The sequence below is a fragment of the Cotesia typhae genome, unplaced genomic scaffold (assembly GCF_013202065.1).
Source record: "Cotesia typhae breed Kobodo isofemale line unplaced genomic scaffold, CoteBio_Ctyphae contig_77, whole genome shotgun sequence".
NCBI classification, from domain to species: domain Eukaryota; kingdom Metazoa; phylum Arthropoda; class Insecta; order Hymenoptera; family Braconidae; genus Cotesia; species Cotesia typhae.
Genome location: NW_027423765.1, coordinates 414,160 through 431,809, shown reverse-complemented (window position 1 = coordinate 431,809; position 17,650 = coordinate 414,160). Strand labels below are relative to the sequence as shown.

The following is a 17,650-nucleotide window of genomic DNA, read 5'->3' as shown; positions in this document are numbered from 1 at the left end:
AAAGATTCCTACCAAAATTGGAGTTGATAGGAGCTACAGTTTAAAAACGGGAGTTTCTCATTGTTAACGCCCTCGCGAACCCTTTTGGAAGTAATATATATACTGAATTTTCTACATCCGGACCACTTTGTTCAACTTGTATTTCTAATAAACAGGTGTTAATGTTAAGAGATAACGAAAAAGTTTAGTCCGTACTAATCTAAAGCTTTTGAATAATATTAAATATATATCTTGTACCTTAGACAGTTATATTTATTATTGTACTCTATCAGAAAGTAATAAATATTCGTGTTCAAAATGTAATAAATTTAGAATTAAGGCGCCATGCTCAGTACTTAAGCGACTGTGCACTATACATAAGTACAATATAAAGCAAGAAGCCAGTTATTGTAATTAGCTAGTATCTACTCGACCATCAAGCGTCTAAGTTGTAATAAATGTATATATCAATTAATTTTGTTATTTAAATAAATGTTAAATACATAATAGAATTTATAAAAGTTTATTCATATAAATTAAATTACCATGAACCACACTTTTTCTAACATGGTAGCAGAGCGTGGTTTATTAAAAATAGTTGAGCAATAGTGATAAGACATTGTTCGTTGGAAATTTCTGGACCACGTGGCCTGGCAAGTTGGAAAATTTTCGTTATATTAAAAGTTGAATGGGAAATCAAGTAGATAAGGGAACTGAGGAAAATAAGCTTGTAAGTCAAATAAATAGCGGAAATTTCGAGTTAAAGATAAATCATCGAAACTATTTAAGGAAAGTATTTTTGAAAAGCCTAAAAAAGGTACTTATTTTAGTGAAGGAAGTAGAAAGTGATAAAATTGATGAAAGAATGACTGAAGAAACAAAAATCATTTTACCAATTTTTGATGGTAAAGATTACAAAATGTGGAAAAAAAGATTCTTAAGAATCTTAAGATATAGAGAATGTGAAGAAGCAATACTCCATGAAATAAGAGCTGAGCCTACATCAGAAGCGAATTGGAATAAGAAGGACTTGAAGGCCATGAACGACATATATAGTGTACTATCACCCAAACAGTTTGAAATTATAAATGAAGAGGAGACTTCATACAATATAATCAAAAAATTAGATGAGTTCGACCTGGAAAAATCTACAGCACTTAAGATATGCATTAGAAGAAAATTAGATACTTTGAAGTTTAGTGATTATACGGAAACTAGTGAGTTTTTCAGCGAATTTGAAAAATTAATTAATGAACGAAAGAGTGCAGGAGCAACTGTAACGGAAAGAGAAAAAATGGATTATATGTTGAGAACATTGCCTATATCAATGAACTATATAAGAAATTTGATAGACTCAGTGAAGGAAAATGATCAAACTACGGAATATGTCAAGAATAAAATTACAGTGCACGAAAGACAATTCAGCTAGGACGAAGAACAAAAGAAGTCAAGTGAGTCCAGTGCGTTTAAAGTAGAGAACAAGAACCACATGAAAGTCTGTTATAAGTGCGGAAAGCCAGGTCATTTACAAAGGCAGTGTTGAAACCCAACGTCTCATCAAGGCCAGTCAAGAGGTAGGCAAATGGAAATAGAGGAAAAGGTTACTCACAGCAAGCAGGTGTGAGTCATATGTCAGAGAGTCAGATCCAATACTACAACAACAATAACCGAGGACAAGGCAGAGCTTATCGAGGCAGAGCAAACTGGCGTCATCAGCGGTCTTGGCACCAGCAAAACAACCGTGGAAATATTACAGGAGCTAGCTATAGTGAAAGCGTAACTACAGACGGCGAAGCATTTTGTTCGACTTGAAAGAATAAGGTAAAATGAAATGTAAATAAAAATGTAAATACAAGCGAAATTAATGTAAGTAGAAATGAAATAGAATGGATTTTAGACAGTGGCTGTTCAGATCATATTGTAAATAATGTAGACTATTTTTCAACCTGTATCGATTTAGATAATCCGTTTAAAGTTAAAATCGGTGATGGAAAAATCTTAACAGCAACTAAAGTAGGAAAAGTAAATATGAATTTCGGAGAATTTGATGAAGAGGTTGTAGTAAATGAGGTAATCTATATTGAGCAAATGAATAGTAATTTACTAAGCTTTGGTAAAATAACAAAAAATTATAAAATTGTAGCTTGTGGTAATGATGCAAAAATATATAATAAAAATAGTGAATTGGTAACTGTTGCATACAAAAAGAATGATATTTACAAAATTTATAGTACCATACAGAAAGATTATAAAATTTCATGAAATATGACTATGAAAGAAAAATACCATAAAATGTTAGGTCATGTAAATTTTAAATATTTCGAAATATTAGGTAAAAATCAATTATTAGAGAATATGCCAATAAATTTTGAAGATGAATATTTAAAATGTAAAGTTTGTATTGAAAACTAGCTGACCCGGTGAACTTCGTATCACCTACAAAAATTTTTTTTTTTTACAAATTTTGATTTGTGATTTTTAACCTGTAAACTCTAATTTATTTTTGTCAACAATTAACACTGGTCGTATTGTAGACGGTTAAGTTGGTATTAAGTTATTAAATGAAACTTGTTGGTCATTTTAATATGTTTTATGTGTTTTATTTATATAATAAATGTATAACAAATTATAGAGCCTTTGGCGCGTAACCAAACGATCCGGGTTCGATTCCCGGTCTGGGCTGTCCGAATTACTTTTTCAGTTACCGAAAATTCCTACTGAGTAAAGGTCCTCCCCTTCGCCCTTTATCCTTTATTTCCCCCAGTTCCCAAAAATTTGTCTTTAATGACAAATTTAGCTATTATATATGGTTTATATATATATATATATATATATATATATATATATATATATATATATATATATATATATATATATATATAGGGTGATTCAAAAAAAAAGAATATTTTTTTTTCGTTTGGTACTCTGAAAAATAGGTTGCTAGACACCTCTAAGAAAGCCTCTCCAAGCATGAGTTCTTAATTGTAACGGGAAGGTCCTCCTTCTTACAGTTTTCTATTTTTTCTTATTATCAGATAGAAAAATTTATATCTCGCTTCCAACTACTTGAAAAAATATCTTGTTCCTTAGATTTTGTAGGAAATTGAATGCTCTACAAAAAACGATTTTTTCGTAAACCCAACCGTTTAAAAGATATTAACGGTTAAAGTTTGATTATTTTTGGGAAAATTTTTTATTTCTTATGAATTTTATAACTCAATGAAAAAAAATCATTATGTATGATGAAACTCATAGTTTTGTAGGAAATTTACTGCTCTATAAAAATGGTCTCTTATGATTTTTCGATCAAGTTGAGCGTTTACGAGATATTCATCGTCAAACATCAATGCATATCAATTTTTCTAGTTTTTGATCAATAATTCGAAAAATTTCAATTTATTCTGTGAGTTTCAAGGAAATTTAGACAAATTTGAGTTTCTATGAATAGAAATATGTTATGAACTATTTTTTTAATTAGTTTTTTTAGTCTTGGACATGTTTGATTACATTAAAACAAAAAATTAGTGCATTTTTTTAAATATATAATTCAATTTAGTGTGTTTCACATGTGTTTCACTTTTTTATCGAAGAATTTATTTATTTAATTATCAACTGCCATATAATTTTCAATATTTTCAACATAACGGTACACTTTTACTGTAAATAATTTCCTCTATTGCAGTTTGGGTAGTTTTTTCGATGTTCTTTGATAATTTGCAATAAGTATTGGAATTGCTCTTCATTTTTGTCAAGCATTGATTATACTCACTAACTAATGCAACAGCTCGTTCTGCTGAATCATTAACAACTTTCAATTGGTTAAAGTATTCTTTATTTTCAATGTAACTGTCATTAGTAGGCCACGATTCAATATCTTTATCAAGGAAGTCATATGGTAAATCAAAGATTTTAAAGAGATTTAAAGACTTTTTAGAAACAAAGTCACTCAGACTTTTTGCGTTAATGAATTCAAATCGTTTTTATCAATTATAAATTTTTAGCTTTAGAATCTGTACCGTTACGAGTATTAACAGCTCCAACAATATTTTTTTTTACTTCCAATGAAACGGTATCGTCAAATAATGATAAAATGGCAAGTTCATCACTTAAATACCATAAATGCAAAATCATTTTTTCACAAGTTGCTGAAGAAATCAATGAATTGATATTTTTGTACTCGAATAAATTTTTCAAAAACTGCAAGTCATGATTAGCAGCAGTTTTTGTTGTTGCAGAAGTTGTTGCAGAAGTTGATGAAAACCAAGCTTTTAAATACAGTGTAACTATAAATATACAAATTTGCCGAAGACCGTCCAATTCTTTATTAGAAAGTTTAAATTCATTTCTGAATAGAAACATTTTTAAACTGTAAATTGCCTTCGCCATCCACCTAGCATGATGAATTGCACCAGGACGTTTGAAAAAAATTTCTTGAGGCATTTCTCCAAGGAAAATCAACGACAATTCCAACAATTCTTTATAGTCATCTCGGGGTTGTAGTAACTATCAAAAACAATTAAAAATTTGTCAGAAACAAGAAAATTTTTTTTCTTAAAATCGCAGTTAAATCATACCTGTAAGGATTGTGCAATTAAACTAGATATTTAATTTTTTTTATCCAAAATGATATCAGCAACAACAGTATCTTCAATTCCAGATTTATAATTAGTTTTATTTATTTCATCCCATGATTTTTTAAATCTTCCGAACATTGGTACGTTTGGCCCAGATGACACAGACCAATATACTTCAAATGCACTTCTCAATATGATCTCAAAAATGTGGTGACGACATGGTAACCAGATTAACTCTCTTCCCAAAGTCTTTTCAATTGCCTTACATGTACCGTTATGAATTCCTGTATAAAGAAAATAGATAACTATCGTTAAATTTAATATTTTCAACAAATTGTAGATTATATTTAAAATCCAAATGAGTAAATAATTCTCAATAATTTCAAAAGTGAAATTCAGTAAGCAATAAAAATTAAACTAGAACGTTAATAATTAAATATTTTTTAGATTAAATTATCATTGATAAGTTACCTGTATTAACTGCCGTCGTGTCAAAACACATCGCCTTAACATAATTAGTAATACCCCATTCACTCAATGTCGATAAAATGGCTGATGTTTGATTGTCTGCCGTCCGTCCCAGAATTCATTTTTGGAACCCCAAGTAATTGTTCGGTACCAAATGCAGTTAAAATAACTGGTAGCCGTTCCACAGATTTTGATCCAACAAGGTCATTCAGCATTTTTCCGTCCCAATGCACAACGTATTTATCGTGTGTCTTAAAGTTGTCATTAAGTCCTTTAGCAATGTCTTCTCTTTGAAGGATACGAGCTCGTTGAATTGAACTATAACTGAGCGTTGTATCTTCAATTTTAATACCTACTGCTAGTAAAACCGGAGCAATAATAAACATCGCATTTCTACTGCTGACATTAGCTCGGTCGAGTCCAAAAATGACTTCAGGAGTTAAGACATCAAGTTTTGCTCGTTTTGTCGGAATTGGAAGTTCATACTCTGAATCAGATCCAAAATTTGTAACTCCACTTAATGTATACGTAGAGAACGACTCTGATTTTTCACTTGGAACAATCGCATGACTGGTAGACGGTTGATCTAAGTCTGGAATAAGATCTGTTTTATAAATTAAACGAAGAAAATGTATAGAATTTATTCATTTTGATGACAAATAATTAAGAAAGGACTCCAAAAATTGTCTAGTCAAATGTCATCTAGTCATCTATGAAAAGTTACACTACTACCTGACTTTATAATAATTAAATATCTCAGATACTTACTACTCTCATCTATTCCCATCATAGTTGTGGTTAAGTTTGATACAGGTACATTATTAGAAAGAATCTCTTTATGGGTACCGAATTTTTGATCCAAATACAACTTTCTAATATTATCATCAAGCACTTTTAAGGATTTTTCGCTCACAATGTCGAATAATTGTTCAAGATCAGTCTGAAATTTCATTTCCTTTTGGTTTTGCGCTGAATTCTTTTTATCGAAATTTTTTTGTAATTTTAACCATTGACTGTGATAGCGAAGAAATTTTTGACTGCATTAGGAGCTCCACTAGTTGGAATCTGATTTTTTCTCCACAGTTCAATAACTTGGTCAACTGAATTTTTAGCACTTTGTTTGATTGAATACTTTAAAATTTTAAGTTGGTAGAAAAACACACGCATAACCTCTTTCACTTTTGGTAACTTACGTTCCGAAATTCTTTGTAGAGGTATTCCGATAAAACGTATTTCTTTATTCATTGTAGGTTAATTGATGATAAATAAATTTATGTGATGATTATAAGACTTATTAAAAATGAATTATTTTATTACGTATTCAAGATGATCAGTTTTAGGAACACTGAAAATACGGTATTAAATGGGTAGATACTGAAGATAGTTGAGAGTAAAAAACATAGATGGCGTTAGTTTCAGAAGACAAACAGAAGAAGAAATGGAATTCAAAACAAAAATCCCCTCGAACGAAAATTTTATGTATATTTTGTGAAAAACAATTTAAAAATATGCACTGAACAAATTTCATAATAATAAATGACAACGCGATTAAGATTTTAAATTATTAAAGATAAAATTAAAAAAAAATATTATTAGAATAAAAACTTTCAAATGAATTTTTGAACAGAAAACATCAATAGGAGTTGCTTTTATAATAAAAACTCAAATTTGTCTAAATTTCTTTGAAACTCACAGAATAAATTGAAATTTTTCGAATTATTGATCAAAAACTAGAAAAATTGATATGCATTGATGTTTGACGATGAATATCTCGTAAACGCTCAACTTGATCGAAAAATCATAAGAGACCATTTTTATAGAGCAGTAAATTTCCTACAAAACTATGAGTTTCATCATTCATAATGATTTTTTTCATTGAGTTATAAAATTCATAAGAAATAAAAAATTTTCCCAAAAATAATCAAACTTTAACCGTTAATATCTTTTAAACGGTTGGGTTTACGAAAAAAATCGTAAGAGACCTTTTTGTAGAGCATTCAATTTCCTACAAAATCTAAGGAACAAGATATTTTTTCAAGTAGTTGGAAGCGAGATATAAATTTTTCTATCTGATAATAAGAAAAAATAGAAAACTGTAAGAAGGAGGACCTTCCCGTTACAATTAAGAACTCATGCTTGGAGAGGCTTTCTTAGAGGTGTCTAGGAACCTATTTTTCAGAGTACCAAACGAAAAAAAAAATATTCTTTTTTTTTGAATCACCCTAATATATATATATATATAAAGATACCCAAAGTATACTTGTACGTATCTTCCTGCATATTGGACAATTTTGTATACTCTTGCAACCTTGAGGCTCAAGCGTAACAATAGCGATTTCGATACAAAATGAACAATTTTTTATTTTTTAAGCTGAAATTTTTTTCAATTCCAAAATTCCAAAATTTTTTTTTCTAAACCATCCCTGAACTATAACGAACAAAACAAAAAAAAATTTTGAAAATCGGTCCAGCCGTTTTTGAGTTTTAGCGAGACTAACGCACAGCAATTGATTTTTATATATATAGAAAAGAAGATGCATAATATGAAATTTGATAATAATAAGCGAAGAGCAAAAGATTTACTTGAAATTATACACGCAGACTTAAGCGGTCCCCACAGGGATGGTTTATGCAGAGAGAAATATTTTTTAGTAATTGTAGACGATTATAGTAAATTTGTCAAAGTATATACATTGAAGTCAAAAACAGAAACGCTAAAAAATTTAATAGGCTAGGTAAATTTATTTGAAAATATTACGGGTAAGAAAGTTAAAAAATTGAGATGCGATAACGGTTTAGAGTTTATCAATTCTGAAGTTCATAATTTTACCAATAAAAAGGATATTATAATAGATACTTGCCCCTCGTATGTACATTAATTAAATGGTACCGCGGAAAGATACATAAGAGTATTAATGGATATGGCTAGATGTCTGTTAGCAGATGCTAAGTTAGATAGGCAGTATTGGCCAGAAGCAGTAAAAGCAGCGGCGTATTTAAAAAATAGAACATTGGCTAATACTAGGGAACGGACGGACAAGACGGAGAGGGCGGGTAAAATGAATAATCGTTTCAAATCGCTGATCAGTCGGTAAAAATACTTTAGACTGCCATCTATCATTCTATTGTATAACTACACGCACCGTTGTTGACAAAGCATCGGTCTCGCATACTTGTGGCATTTTTTTTTACAAATATTGAAATTTAGAAAGAAAATTAAAATTTTTAACCGTAAATATACAGAGATTATTTTAATGTTGTTAAGGACGATGCAAATTTTTTTTTTTTTTTTTTTTTCATTTAAAGTCGCATAATCTACTAAGGTCATGAGCGACTTACTAGGGGGGAACTTTTCAGATTGGAACTTGTTTTAAACTTTTTTGGGCTCAGCAGAATAATACACTTAAATATTGAAAATATTCATTGGTGTACGCCGGACTCGAACCCGGTCCAATGCATTTTGGAAAGCAATGGCCCGGAACCGATAGGCTACTGCGCGCCTTTGACGATGCAAATTAAAATTTTTTTAATGGAATATATAATTAATGAACATGAAATAATCAAGTTATTTTTTTTATCGCTGTAGTTTGTAATAATTTAAAGTTATGTTATAAAACTACCAGAAGGGCAAAACGGATACTTTCTATTTTTTAATTAAGTTTTAATTGTCTTATATATTGTATTTAGCATAGTATACTTGTTGCAGATGTTTTACAGCTATAAAAGAAAAACAGATCGTGCCAGTTGGTCAGAGGAAAATTTACAAAGGGCAATGCAAGAAGCAAAGAAGACATCAACACTTAAGGCAAGCAAAATATATGGTATCCCGTATGCAATTTTGCATCGACATATACGTAACGGAACTTCAAAAAAAAAACTGGGCCGCTTTGAAACTATTTTTTCCCCGGAAGAAGCAGAAATACTTTTAAAATATACCCACGAAATGGTTTCGCTCTTTTATGAACTCATACGATCTGAATTTATGAAAATTGTTGGAGATTTTGCTAAAGTTAAGGGGAAATCTGGAGTTTTTCGGGCAATATAGCTGAGGAAGGATGGTTTAAAAATTTTAAGCTTCGTCATCCGTCATTAACACTGAGATCACTTGAACCGACATCTCTAGCTAGAGTCAAAGGGTTTAATCGAGAAGCTGTCAACAGATTTAATTCTCTTTTGAAAGAAGTCATAGATAAATATGCTATCCCTCCAGATATGATCTTTAATATGGATGAGACTGGAGTGAGAACTTCATCAACTAAGCCACCTAAAGTCCTGTCTACCTGCGGTAACAAACAAGTTGGAATTGTTTCAAGCAATGAAAAAGGAGTTTTGACGACCGTAGTTTGTTGCTGCAGCGCGATTGGGTCATTTATTCCACCCTATTTCATATTTAAAAGAAAGAAGTTTAATTCAAGATTGCTGGACGGTGCTTCCCCTGGTTCAGAAGCAACAGTCACTGATAGCTCTCGAATTTAAAAAAAAAAAACCATGTGATATTTCTATCTATTCCTCCTCATACATATCATAAGTTGCTACCTTTAGATGTGGCAGTTTATGGGCCAATAAAAAAATTTTTCGAAATTGAAGTGAATAATTTTCAAAAGCAACATCGTGGTCGGATCATTAATCAGTATGAGATTGCGAAACTTTTTACAGGAGCATATTTAAAAGGAGCTGTACCAACCAATGCAATTAGTGGGTTCCGAGCAAGCGGTATACATCCATTTAATGGGCATATTTTTGGGGACCAACATTTTGCACCTTCTGAAATTTATGAAAATAAAAATGTAAACGAAAATGAGCAAAGAATTAGAAATGAAAACGAAGAAAGTCAACAGAGTACTTCTGAAGATAAGAGGGAGCCAAATAATGAGACGATAGCACAATCAGCGAATGTTTCCGACATGGATTTAATACAAAGCATCCGGCCCATACCTATTGAAACAGTCGAAAGAGTACACGAGGACGTAAACCTCAACAGTCAGAAATCTTAACTAGCTCTTCTATAATCACCTCTCAAAAACAAAAAAAAGATACTGCAGCTGCAAAAAGAAAAGCTCCAATCGATGCTCCAGGTCCATCCGGTGTCAAAAGACGACGACAAACAAAAAGACCCTTGGGAAAATCTATGACATCTTACCTGTGCACCGTATGCAAAGAAAAATATGTTGACCCGCCGAAAGAAGATTGGATACAATGTGGGACCTGCCAAGAGTGGACACATGAAGCCTGTTCTTCGTATTCGGGACGTGGTTCATATTTTTGCGACGATTGTTTTGATTAAAATGCGTTTTCTAATCAGTATTCATTTTGCCCGACTTGAGTATTCGTTTTGCCATCCCTGGTAGGGCAAAACGGATAATGGTAACTTTTTTTTTTTTAATTTTAAAGAAGAATTTCTTTATTTTTATTTCCATTTAACTTTAATTATAAACATCAATTAGCAAAAGAATTATTAGCCAAAGCTAAGAATAAATATGATTATAACATATATTTTTAATTTTATTTTTAAATTGACATATCCTTTTTGCCCGTCCTTCCCCTATAGAAAAAAAGACTCATGAGATTCTATTAAAAGGAAAACCAAATATAAAAAATTTAAAAGTTTATGGAAGCAAAGCTTATGTAAGGATACCAGAAGCTAAGAGAAATAGTAAGTGGTCAAAAAAGAAAGAAGAGGGTGTGTTGGTAGGTTACGAGAATGTTGGGTACCGAATTTCAGTAAATGGAAAAGTTATAGTAGCTAAACATGTAGAATTTATTGATACGAATGTGAAATTAGTAGGGATTAGTGAAAATGAATCGAGTACGGATAATGAGATAGAAAGTAACGAAGATAGCGAATACGATTCAACTTTTGAAGATGGAAATGTAGAAAAGAAAGTCGGAGAAAAAGAGAAAGTAAAAGAAAAGGTAATAACACGTAGAAAATCAAACCGGGATCGTTAAGAACCAGATAGGTATAATTCAGAAAACCATAGTACATTTATTTATGTAAATTTTGCAAGCGCTGATACTCCTTAAAATTTTAGTGAGGTGATTAATAGCAGTGAGAGTATAAATTGGTAGGAAGCGATGACAAATGAATTAAAATTTATGGTAAGAAATGACACGTATGAATTAGTAGAAATGCCAAAGAATAAAAAGATTATAAATGTTGAATGGGTTTATACTAAGAAAAGTGAAAATAAATTTAAAGCGAGATTAGTGGTAAGAGGATTTGAACAGGCAGAAACAATAGAGGACATATATTGTCCTGTAGCGAAAACCCAAACTTTAAAAATATTCTTAAGTATATGTTTACAGAAAATGTATAAAATAAATCAAATGGACGTTGAGTCAGCTTTTCTAAATGGTTATCTAAAATCAAAAGTTTATGTTAAACAGCCGGAAGGTTTTGATGATAATTCGGGTAGAGTCTGGAAATTAAAAAAGGCTTTGTATGGTTTGAGGGAAAGTCTAAGAGTATGGTATGAATGCTTGGATGAGTATTTGGAAAATCTAGGTTTCAAGCGTAGCGATTATTTAGCGTGGTGACAATTGCCTGTATATAAAAGATAATAAAACACATCCGTTATATCTAATTATTTTTGTGGATGACTTACTTATAGGTAGTAAAGACCAAATTGACATTGACGAAGTTAAAGGGTTATTAAAGAAAAAATTCAATATGAAAGATATGGGCACAGTAAAGACTTATTTAGGTATAAATATAAAGTACGAAAGAAGTAAAGACATAATGAAACTAGATCAAGCAAATTATATTGAGTCATTAACGAACGAATACAACATAATAAACTCAAAATTGTATGAAACTCCGATGGAACAAAACTTGAAATGTGAACCAACGCAGTCTACATCTGAACACAAAAATTATAGAAATTTGATTGGAGCACTTTTATATATTAGTTCTGGAACGAGACCAGATAGAAGCTTTAGCGTAAACTACTTAAGCCGTTTTCAAAACTGCTCAAATCAAACGTTGTACAAATATGCATTAAGAGTACTTAAGTATTTATTTTTAACTAAAAATATAAAGTTAACATATGAAAGAAACTTGAAAGATGATATTTTGAAAGCTTATGTAGATGCAGACTGGGCTGGTGATGTAATAGACAGAAAATCGAATAGTGGTTATGTAATAAAATTATTTGATAACGTTATTTTTGGAAATCAAAAAAACAAAGAAGTGTCACAAAATCATCAACTGCAGCCGAATATGTAGCATTGTCAGAAGCTGTAAGTGAAGTTTTGTGGACAATTGAACTGTCAAAGGATTTCGATATAAACATTAAAAAGCCAGTAAAAATATATGAAGATAACACAGGAACTCTAAATATTACGAAATATGGCAACTACACAAAGAATTCTAAATATTTCGAAACCCATTATCATTTTGTAAACGAAAATTAAAAAAAAAAAGATAATTGATATAATCAAAGTTAAGTCTCATGATAATGAAGCCGATATATTTACGAAGGCTTTAGGTAGAATTAAATTTAAGAAATTTAGAGAAAGTTTGAAAATAATATAATCACACGAATATTCCAAATTTATTAAGGAGGCGTGTTGAAAATGTAATAAATTTAGAATTAAGGCGCCATGCTAAGTACTTAAGCGATTGCGCACTATACATAAGTACAATATAAAGCAAGAAGCCAGTTATTGTAATTAGCTAGTACCTACTCGACCATCAAGCGTCTAAGTTGCGATACATGTATATATCATTTAATTTTGTTATTTAAATAAATGTTAAATATATAATAGAATTTATGGAAGTTTATTCATATAAATTAAATTACCATGAACTACACTTATTCTAACAATTCGAAAAATTTTAATGGCAACAGTATTAATTCAAAAAAATTTTTTTTTAATTAGCCGTGAAAAAAATAATGAGTATTTTGCATTTAACAGTATGCTTAAGTTTAAAAAAAAATACGTTTTTACCAACAAACTGCTAATAGATTGAATATCTTATTACTTGATTTTGTATTGACTTAGTGCTCCATCTGAAAAGTATATGACTTTTTTAATCAAGCCTAATTTTTCTCTTATCGTTAATATCCATTGGTCTATAAACGCGTGTATTGTTGATGCATAATGTTCGGTACACTGAAAAAAAATTAATTTGAATCAAAAGTAAAATTGTTGAACCAAGAAAATAATTTTGAAGAAGCTCATTGTCTTGAATCAAGACAAAAAATTGTTAAATCAAGTAAAATGTACTCAAACCAAGTAAAATTTCTTAGTTTAAGAATTGTTTAACTCCAACCATGAAGATGAAATTCTTCAAAATTATTTACTTGATTCAACTAAATTTTTTTTTCTATGGTAATCACTGTGGAAATCACAGTGGTTACAGTGAAATTACTGTGAAATCGTCTTTACCGTGAGTTCACGGTAATTTCTAAGTGAATTTACAGCATTTTTGTGCCATTTTCTCACTATGGTTTAGCAGTGACATAACTGTAGATTCATGGTAGTCTCACAAAGAGAACACCGTGAGTTCATAATAGTTTCACAGTGAATGCGTAGTTATTCCACTGTGATTTCACTGTAGATCTACCATGATTTCACTGTGACATTATAATGATCTGATAGTTACAACACCGTCAGTTCATAATGATTTTACTGTGAATTCATCGCAATTTCACTGTGATTTCACTGTAGTTCTGTGATCATCGGACAGTCGTGGAATCGTAGCTTCATAAAGATACAGTCAATCTTTCCCACTTTTTCTTTCTACAAGTTAGTTTCCTTGCTATTTAACTCTGAAAAGCAGTGGAGAAGTATATCTACTGCCAAAAATGACCTCAAATAAATCATATATTATAATATATAACCAAAAAAAATTTTTTTGATTAAAAATTTTTTATTTCCCGCAAAGAAAATTGAAAATTTTGAAAAATCGGGAAGTTATTGTTTTTACCCCGTTTTGCACAAATCGAGTTTTCAACAGATCTCGACGTTTTGAGGCCTTAGAAATCTTCCCTGACCCTTCCCGCGATGGTGTCTGTATGTCTGTATGTATAAATGTGTGTTTATTAAGCTCATAGCAACGACAAACGATCATCAGACGTTGCTTGGCCGATATGATAAATTTTCTGCTATGCATCTCCTCTAAATATCACCTCAGCTGTTTCTTAAATTTTATTTACTGGTATTATTGAATATTTATGGGAGATAACAAATATTCTCATATGAATAAGTTAGGTGATAAATTTACCGTTTTTATTAGAGAACATTTTTCAATTATTTATTCATTAATTACTCATAAAAATTGAGAAAATAAAGTACCTACAAATCGAATTATTGGTATGCATTGGAATAAAATACTTGTTGATGATTTAAATAGCTAAACTAAATTCTTTCTGTTAACTACGGCATGCAGCGCGGTTGGTAATGTTCAAGACTTCCACGCAGACGGACCAGGTTCGATTCCCATCGCATTTTAATCTTAAAATTTTTTTCAAGGAACTTCGATAGGCTCGCTGCTCCTGTGCAACTTGAGGCCGAAATTAAAAATGTACATAACAATACGACTAAAAAAAATCAATAATTTCGCGATACTTCAGCCTGATTTAAAAATTATTTTTCCGTTTGAATATGCTCAGCCGATGATCAGCCGATGCTCGGTTACTATGCTCGGCCTATGCTTAGTCGCCAGTCTTGGGCCGATGTTAACATCCGATACCCAGCCAGCCTTTGATCAATGAAAAATTCGATTCTCGGCCGATCATCAAGGATCGGATGCCTATCATCGTCGAATGATCGACCGATCCTTATTCTTTGTATGGGTATATTTGTCATCAGCAAATAAACCATGATTTGTGTAAGCAAGTCGTTTAGCCGCAGAGTTCATAATTAATAAAAATGATATGGGTCCAAGAACAGACCCTTGAGGGACTCCAGAAGTTGTTGCTTCAAACCCAACTGGCTTACCATCTTCATCAAGTACAGTTTGAGAGCTGTCTGATAAGTAGGACAAAAACCACTTAACTATCTCAGGAGAAAATCCTAATTCAATCAAGGTTTTTATGATGATTTTATGGTCAACATAATCAAATGCTTTAGTCAAATCAAAAAAGACTATTAGACTTAATTGATTGCTATCCATGGCTCTAGAAATATCATCAGTCAGTTTTAATAGGGCAGATTGAGTACTATGATGTTTTCTGAATCCTGATTGATATTTATCTAAAAGATTATTATCCTCAAGATACGTAACTACTTGATTAGCAATTATTCTCCAATTGTTTCATTAGTAGCCTCTTTTATAAATCGCGACCGAGGTGACAAAACCGTGAACACCATAAATCGTGAGTTCACTTACAAGGTAACAGTTCTTCTTTAGAGCCCGGGTGAGTCCTATAACCCGTTACGTGTAGGTAGACTTCAATTATTAAATTTGTAACAAAATTTTACTATTTCTATACACGACTCGACGGTGGATACGTCGACTAAAGTAGAAATTTTGTCCAGGTCGCCCAAAATAAAATAAACAAACAAATAGGAAGCTTAGAAGATGCTCTTATTCTCCTAAGCAACACCGCAGCAGCCACCTAGGCTGGGTTAGTGCACGTTTGGACGCTAGTTATTTTTTTCTCAAACAGGGAAAAATAACAAACTCTGTATTTCCAGGGCCGATCTGCAGGTATTCCAGGGAAATAAATAATATAATAGTGTTAGGAAAAAGGAGAAACAATAATTTTGTATGTTACGAAAAATTAACAATAATATAAACAGATATTTATTCAAACAAATTACTTAAAATTAAGCCCAGAGCCGAATTCCTTAGCCGGATGGACTGTATCATCAAAATAATACTGACGATGTCGCGTATAATTATTAATAACTTGTCTAGATTCTCGATAGACTATTTGATTATTTTACGACAGCGTTAACCATACAATAGAAATTTTATCTACGCAATAATCTTGAACTGAGTTACACCCGAACTTCTCAGTCGGGTTATCTCAAAAATACAATTATCAATTTTAAATCAAAACTGGCTGATTCTAGGACCAAAACGCGTGGTTTTCGGGACAGGTATTTCACCACAACTCCCTTATTAATGACGGGATCGACTCAGCAATTAATAATAATTTCGAAGATACATCATCGAAAAAAGAAGATATTGAAGAGCGGAAATCTTTTGTCACCAAATGCCGCAAGATTCTCCCTGCCACATCTCTTCAAGATTGGTTTAGTCAACATGTCTACGACAAATTACTACAAAGAATTGAAGATTTTGAACATGAGGGTTCTGGATGGAGTCTGCTTGGACCGAACAGCTTGATGGTGACTATGTCAAGATTCGCACCAACCCAAGTTGGAAACTCCACCTTCGTCAGATTGCCGCAAGATATTATCAGGAAGCATGCGATTACGAACATTCAGAACAATGATGAGTTTTGCTTCTTGTGGTGTGTCAACGCCGCCTTGCATCCACCGGTATTGGTTTCAGCTGACCCTTCAAGTTATCGTCACTTCAGCGTCAGATTAAATTATGAAGGTATTCAATTTCCAATTAAGCTTAATGATGAACCAAAATTCGAAAAAATGAATGACCTTAGCATTAACGTATATGGTATAAATTCTGAATTCACGGGTAAAAAGTCTGAAAAAAGTACTATTATCCCATTATATTTAAGTAACTTCGAGTCAGAAATACCAACAATTCATCTATTAATGATTGAAAAAAGTGTAATTTATACTGAAAATTTAGATAATATTGAGTCAGTTTATCATTTTGCATGGATACATAATCTTTCAGGACTAATTAAAAGTCAAATATCTCTAGGTAGACATAGATTGTACTTTTGTGATTGTTGTTTGAATCATTTTAAACTTCAAAAATGCTATTTAGAACAGCGAGTAGATTGTTTCAAATCCAACAAAGTCCGCATGGAATTTCCTAGCGAAAAAAATTAAATTTTAAAATTCAAAGATTTTAAGTCCAAAGATACTGTACCGTTTCTAGTTTACGCAGATCTTGAATGCACACTCAAACCCCCGGGAGGTTATGAAAAGACAGTTCATAAACATGTTCCACACAGTATTGCTTACTATGTACATTGTAGCTATGATAACACACTCTCCAAATTTGAATTAAACCGTTCTCCTGATTGCATCAACTGGTTTGTTTAACAATTAGAATCACTAGCTCTGGATTTTGAAAAAATTCTAAAGAATCCTATTAAAATGAAACCTTTAACCAAAGAGCAACAAGATAGACACAACCAGGCAACTGTGTGTCACATTTGTGAAAAACCTATAACATCTCCTACAGATAAAGTTTATGATCATTGTCACTTCACGGGTAACTATAGAAACGCAGCTCATAAATCATGTAACGTTAATCATCAAAAATCTACAATTATCCCAGTTGTCTTTCATAATTTATCTGGCTATGACTCACACTTCATAATTAAGTCCTTAGCTACAGTATTTGAAGATGAAATTTCATTACTACCGATCAATAAAGAGCGTTACATTTCTTTCACAATATCAGTTAAAAATACTTTAGTCTCTCTAAGATTTATTAACTCTTTTAGATTTATGGCCTTCAGTTTAGAGAAATTAGCTTCATAACTCGATGACAAAGACAAACAGATTACACGACT

At 31.5% G+C, this 17,650-nt stretch overlaps 1 protein-coding gene across 1 annotated transcript; it reads right to left on the bottom strand.

Annotated features, from left to right (window-relative positions):
• Positions 1-5,083: 5,083 nt before the first annotated feature.
• LOC141532968 (uncharacterized) lies at positions 5,084-6,653 on the bottom strand. The gene is made up of 2 exons (XM_074251601.1): positions 5,790-6,653; positions 5,084-5,613 (listed from the first exon to the last, which is right to left on the bottom strand). Exons 1-2 carry the CDS (start codon positions 5,971-5,973, stop codon positions 5,084-5,086), a joined length of 714 nt encoding a protein of 237 aa, XP_074107702.1. The 5' UTR covers positions 5,974-6,653.
• Positions 6,654-17,650: the final 10,997 nt, after the last annotated feature.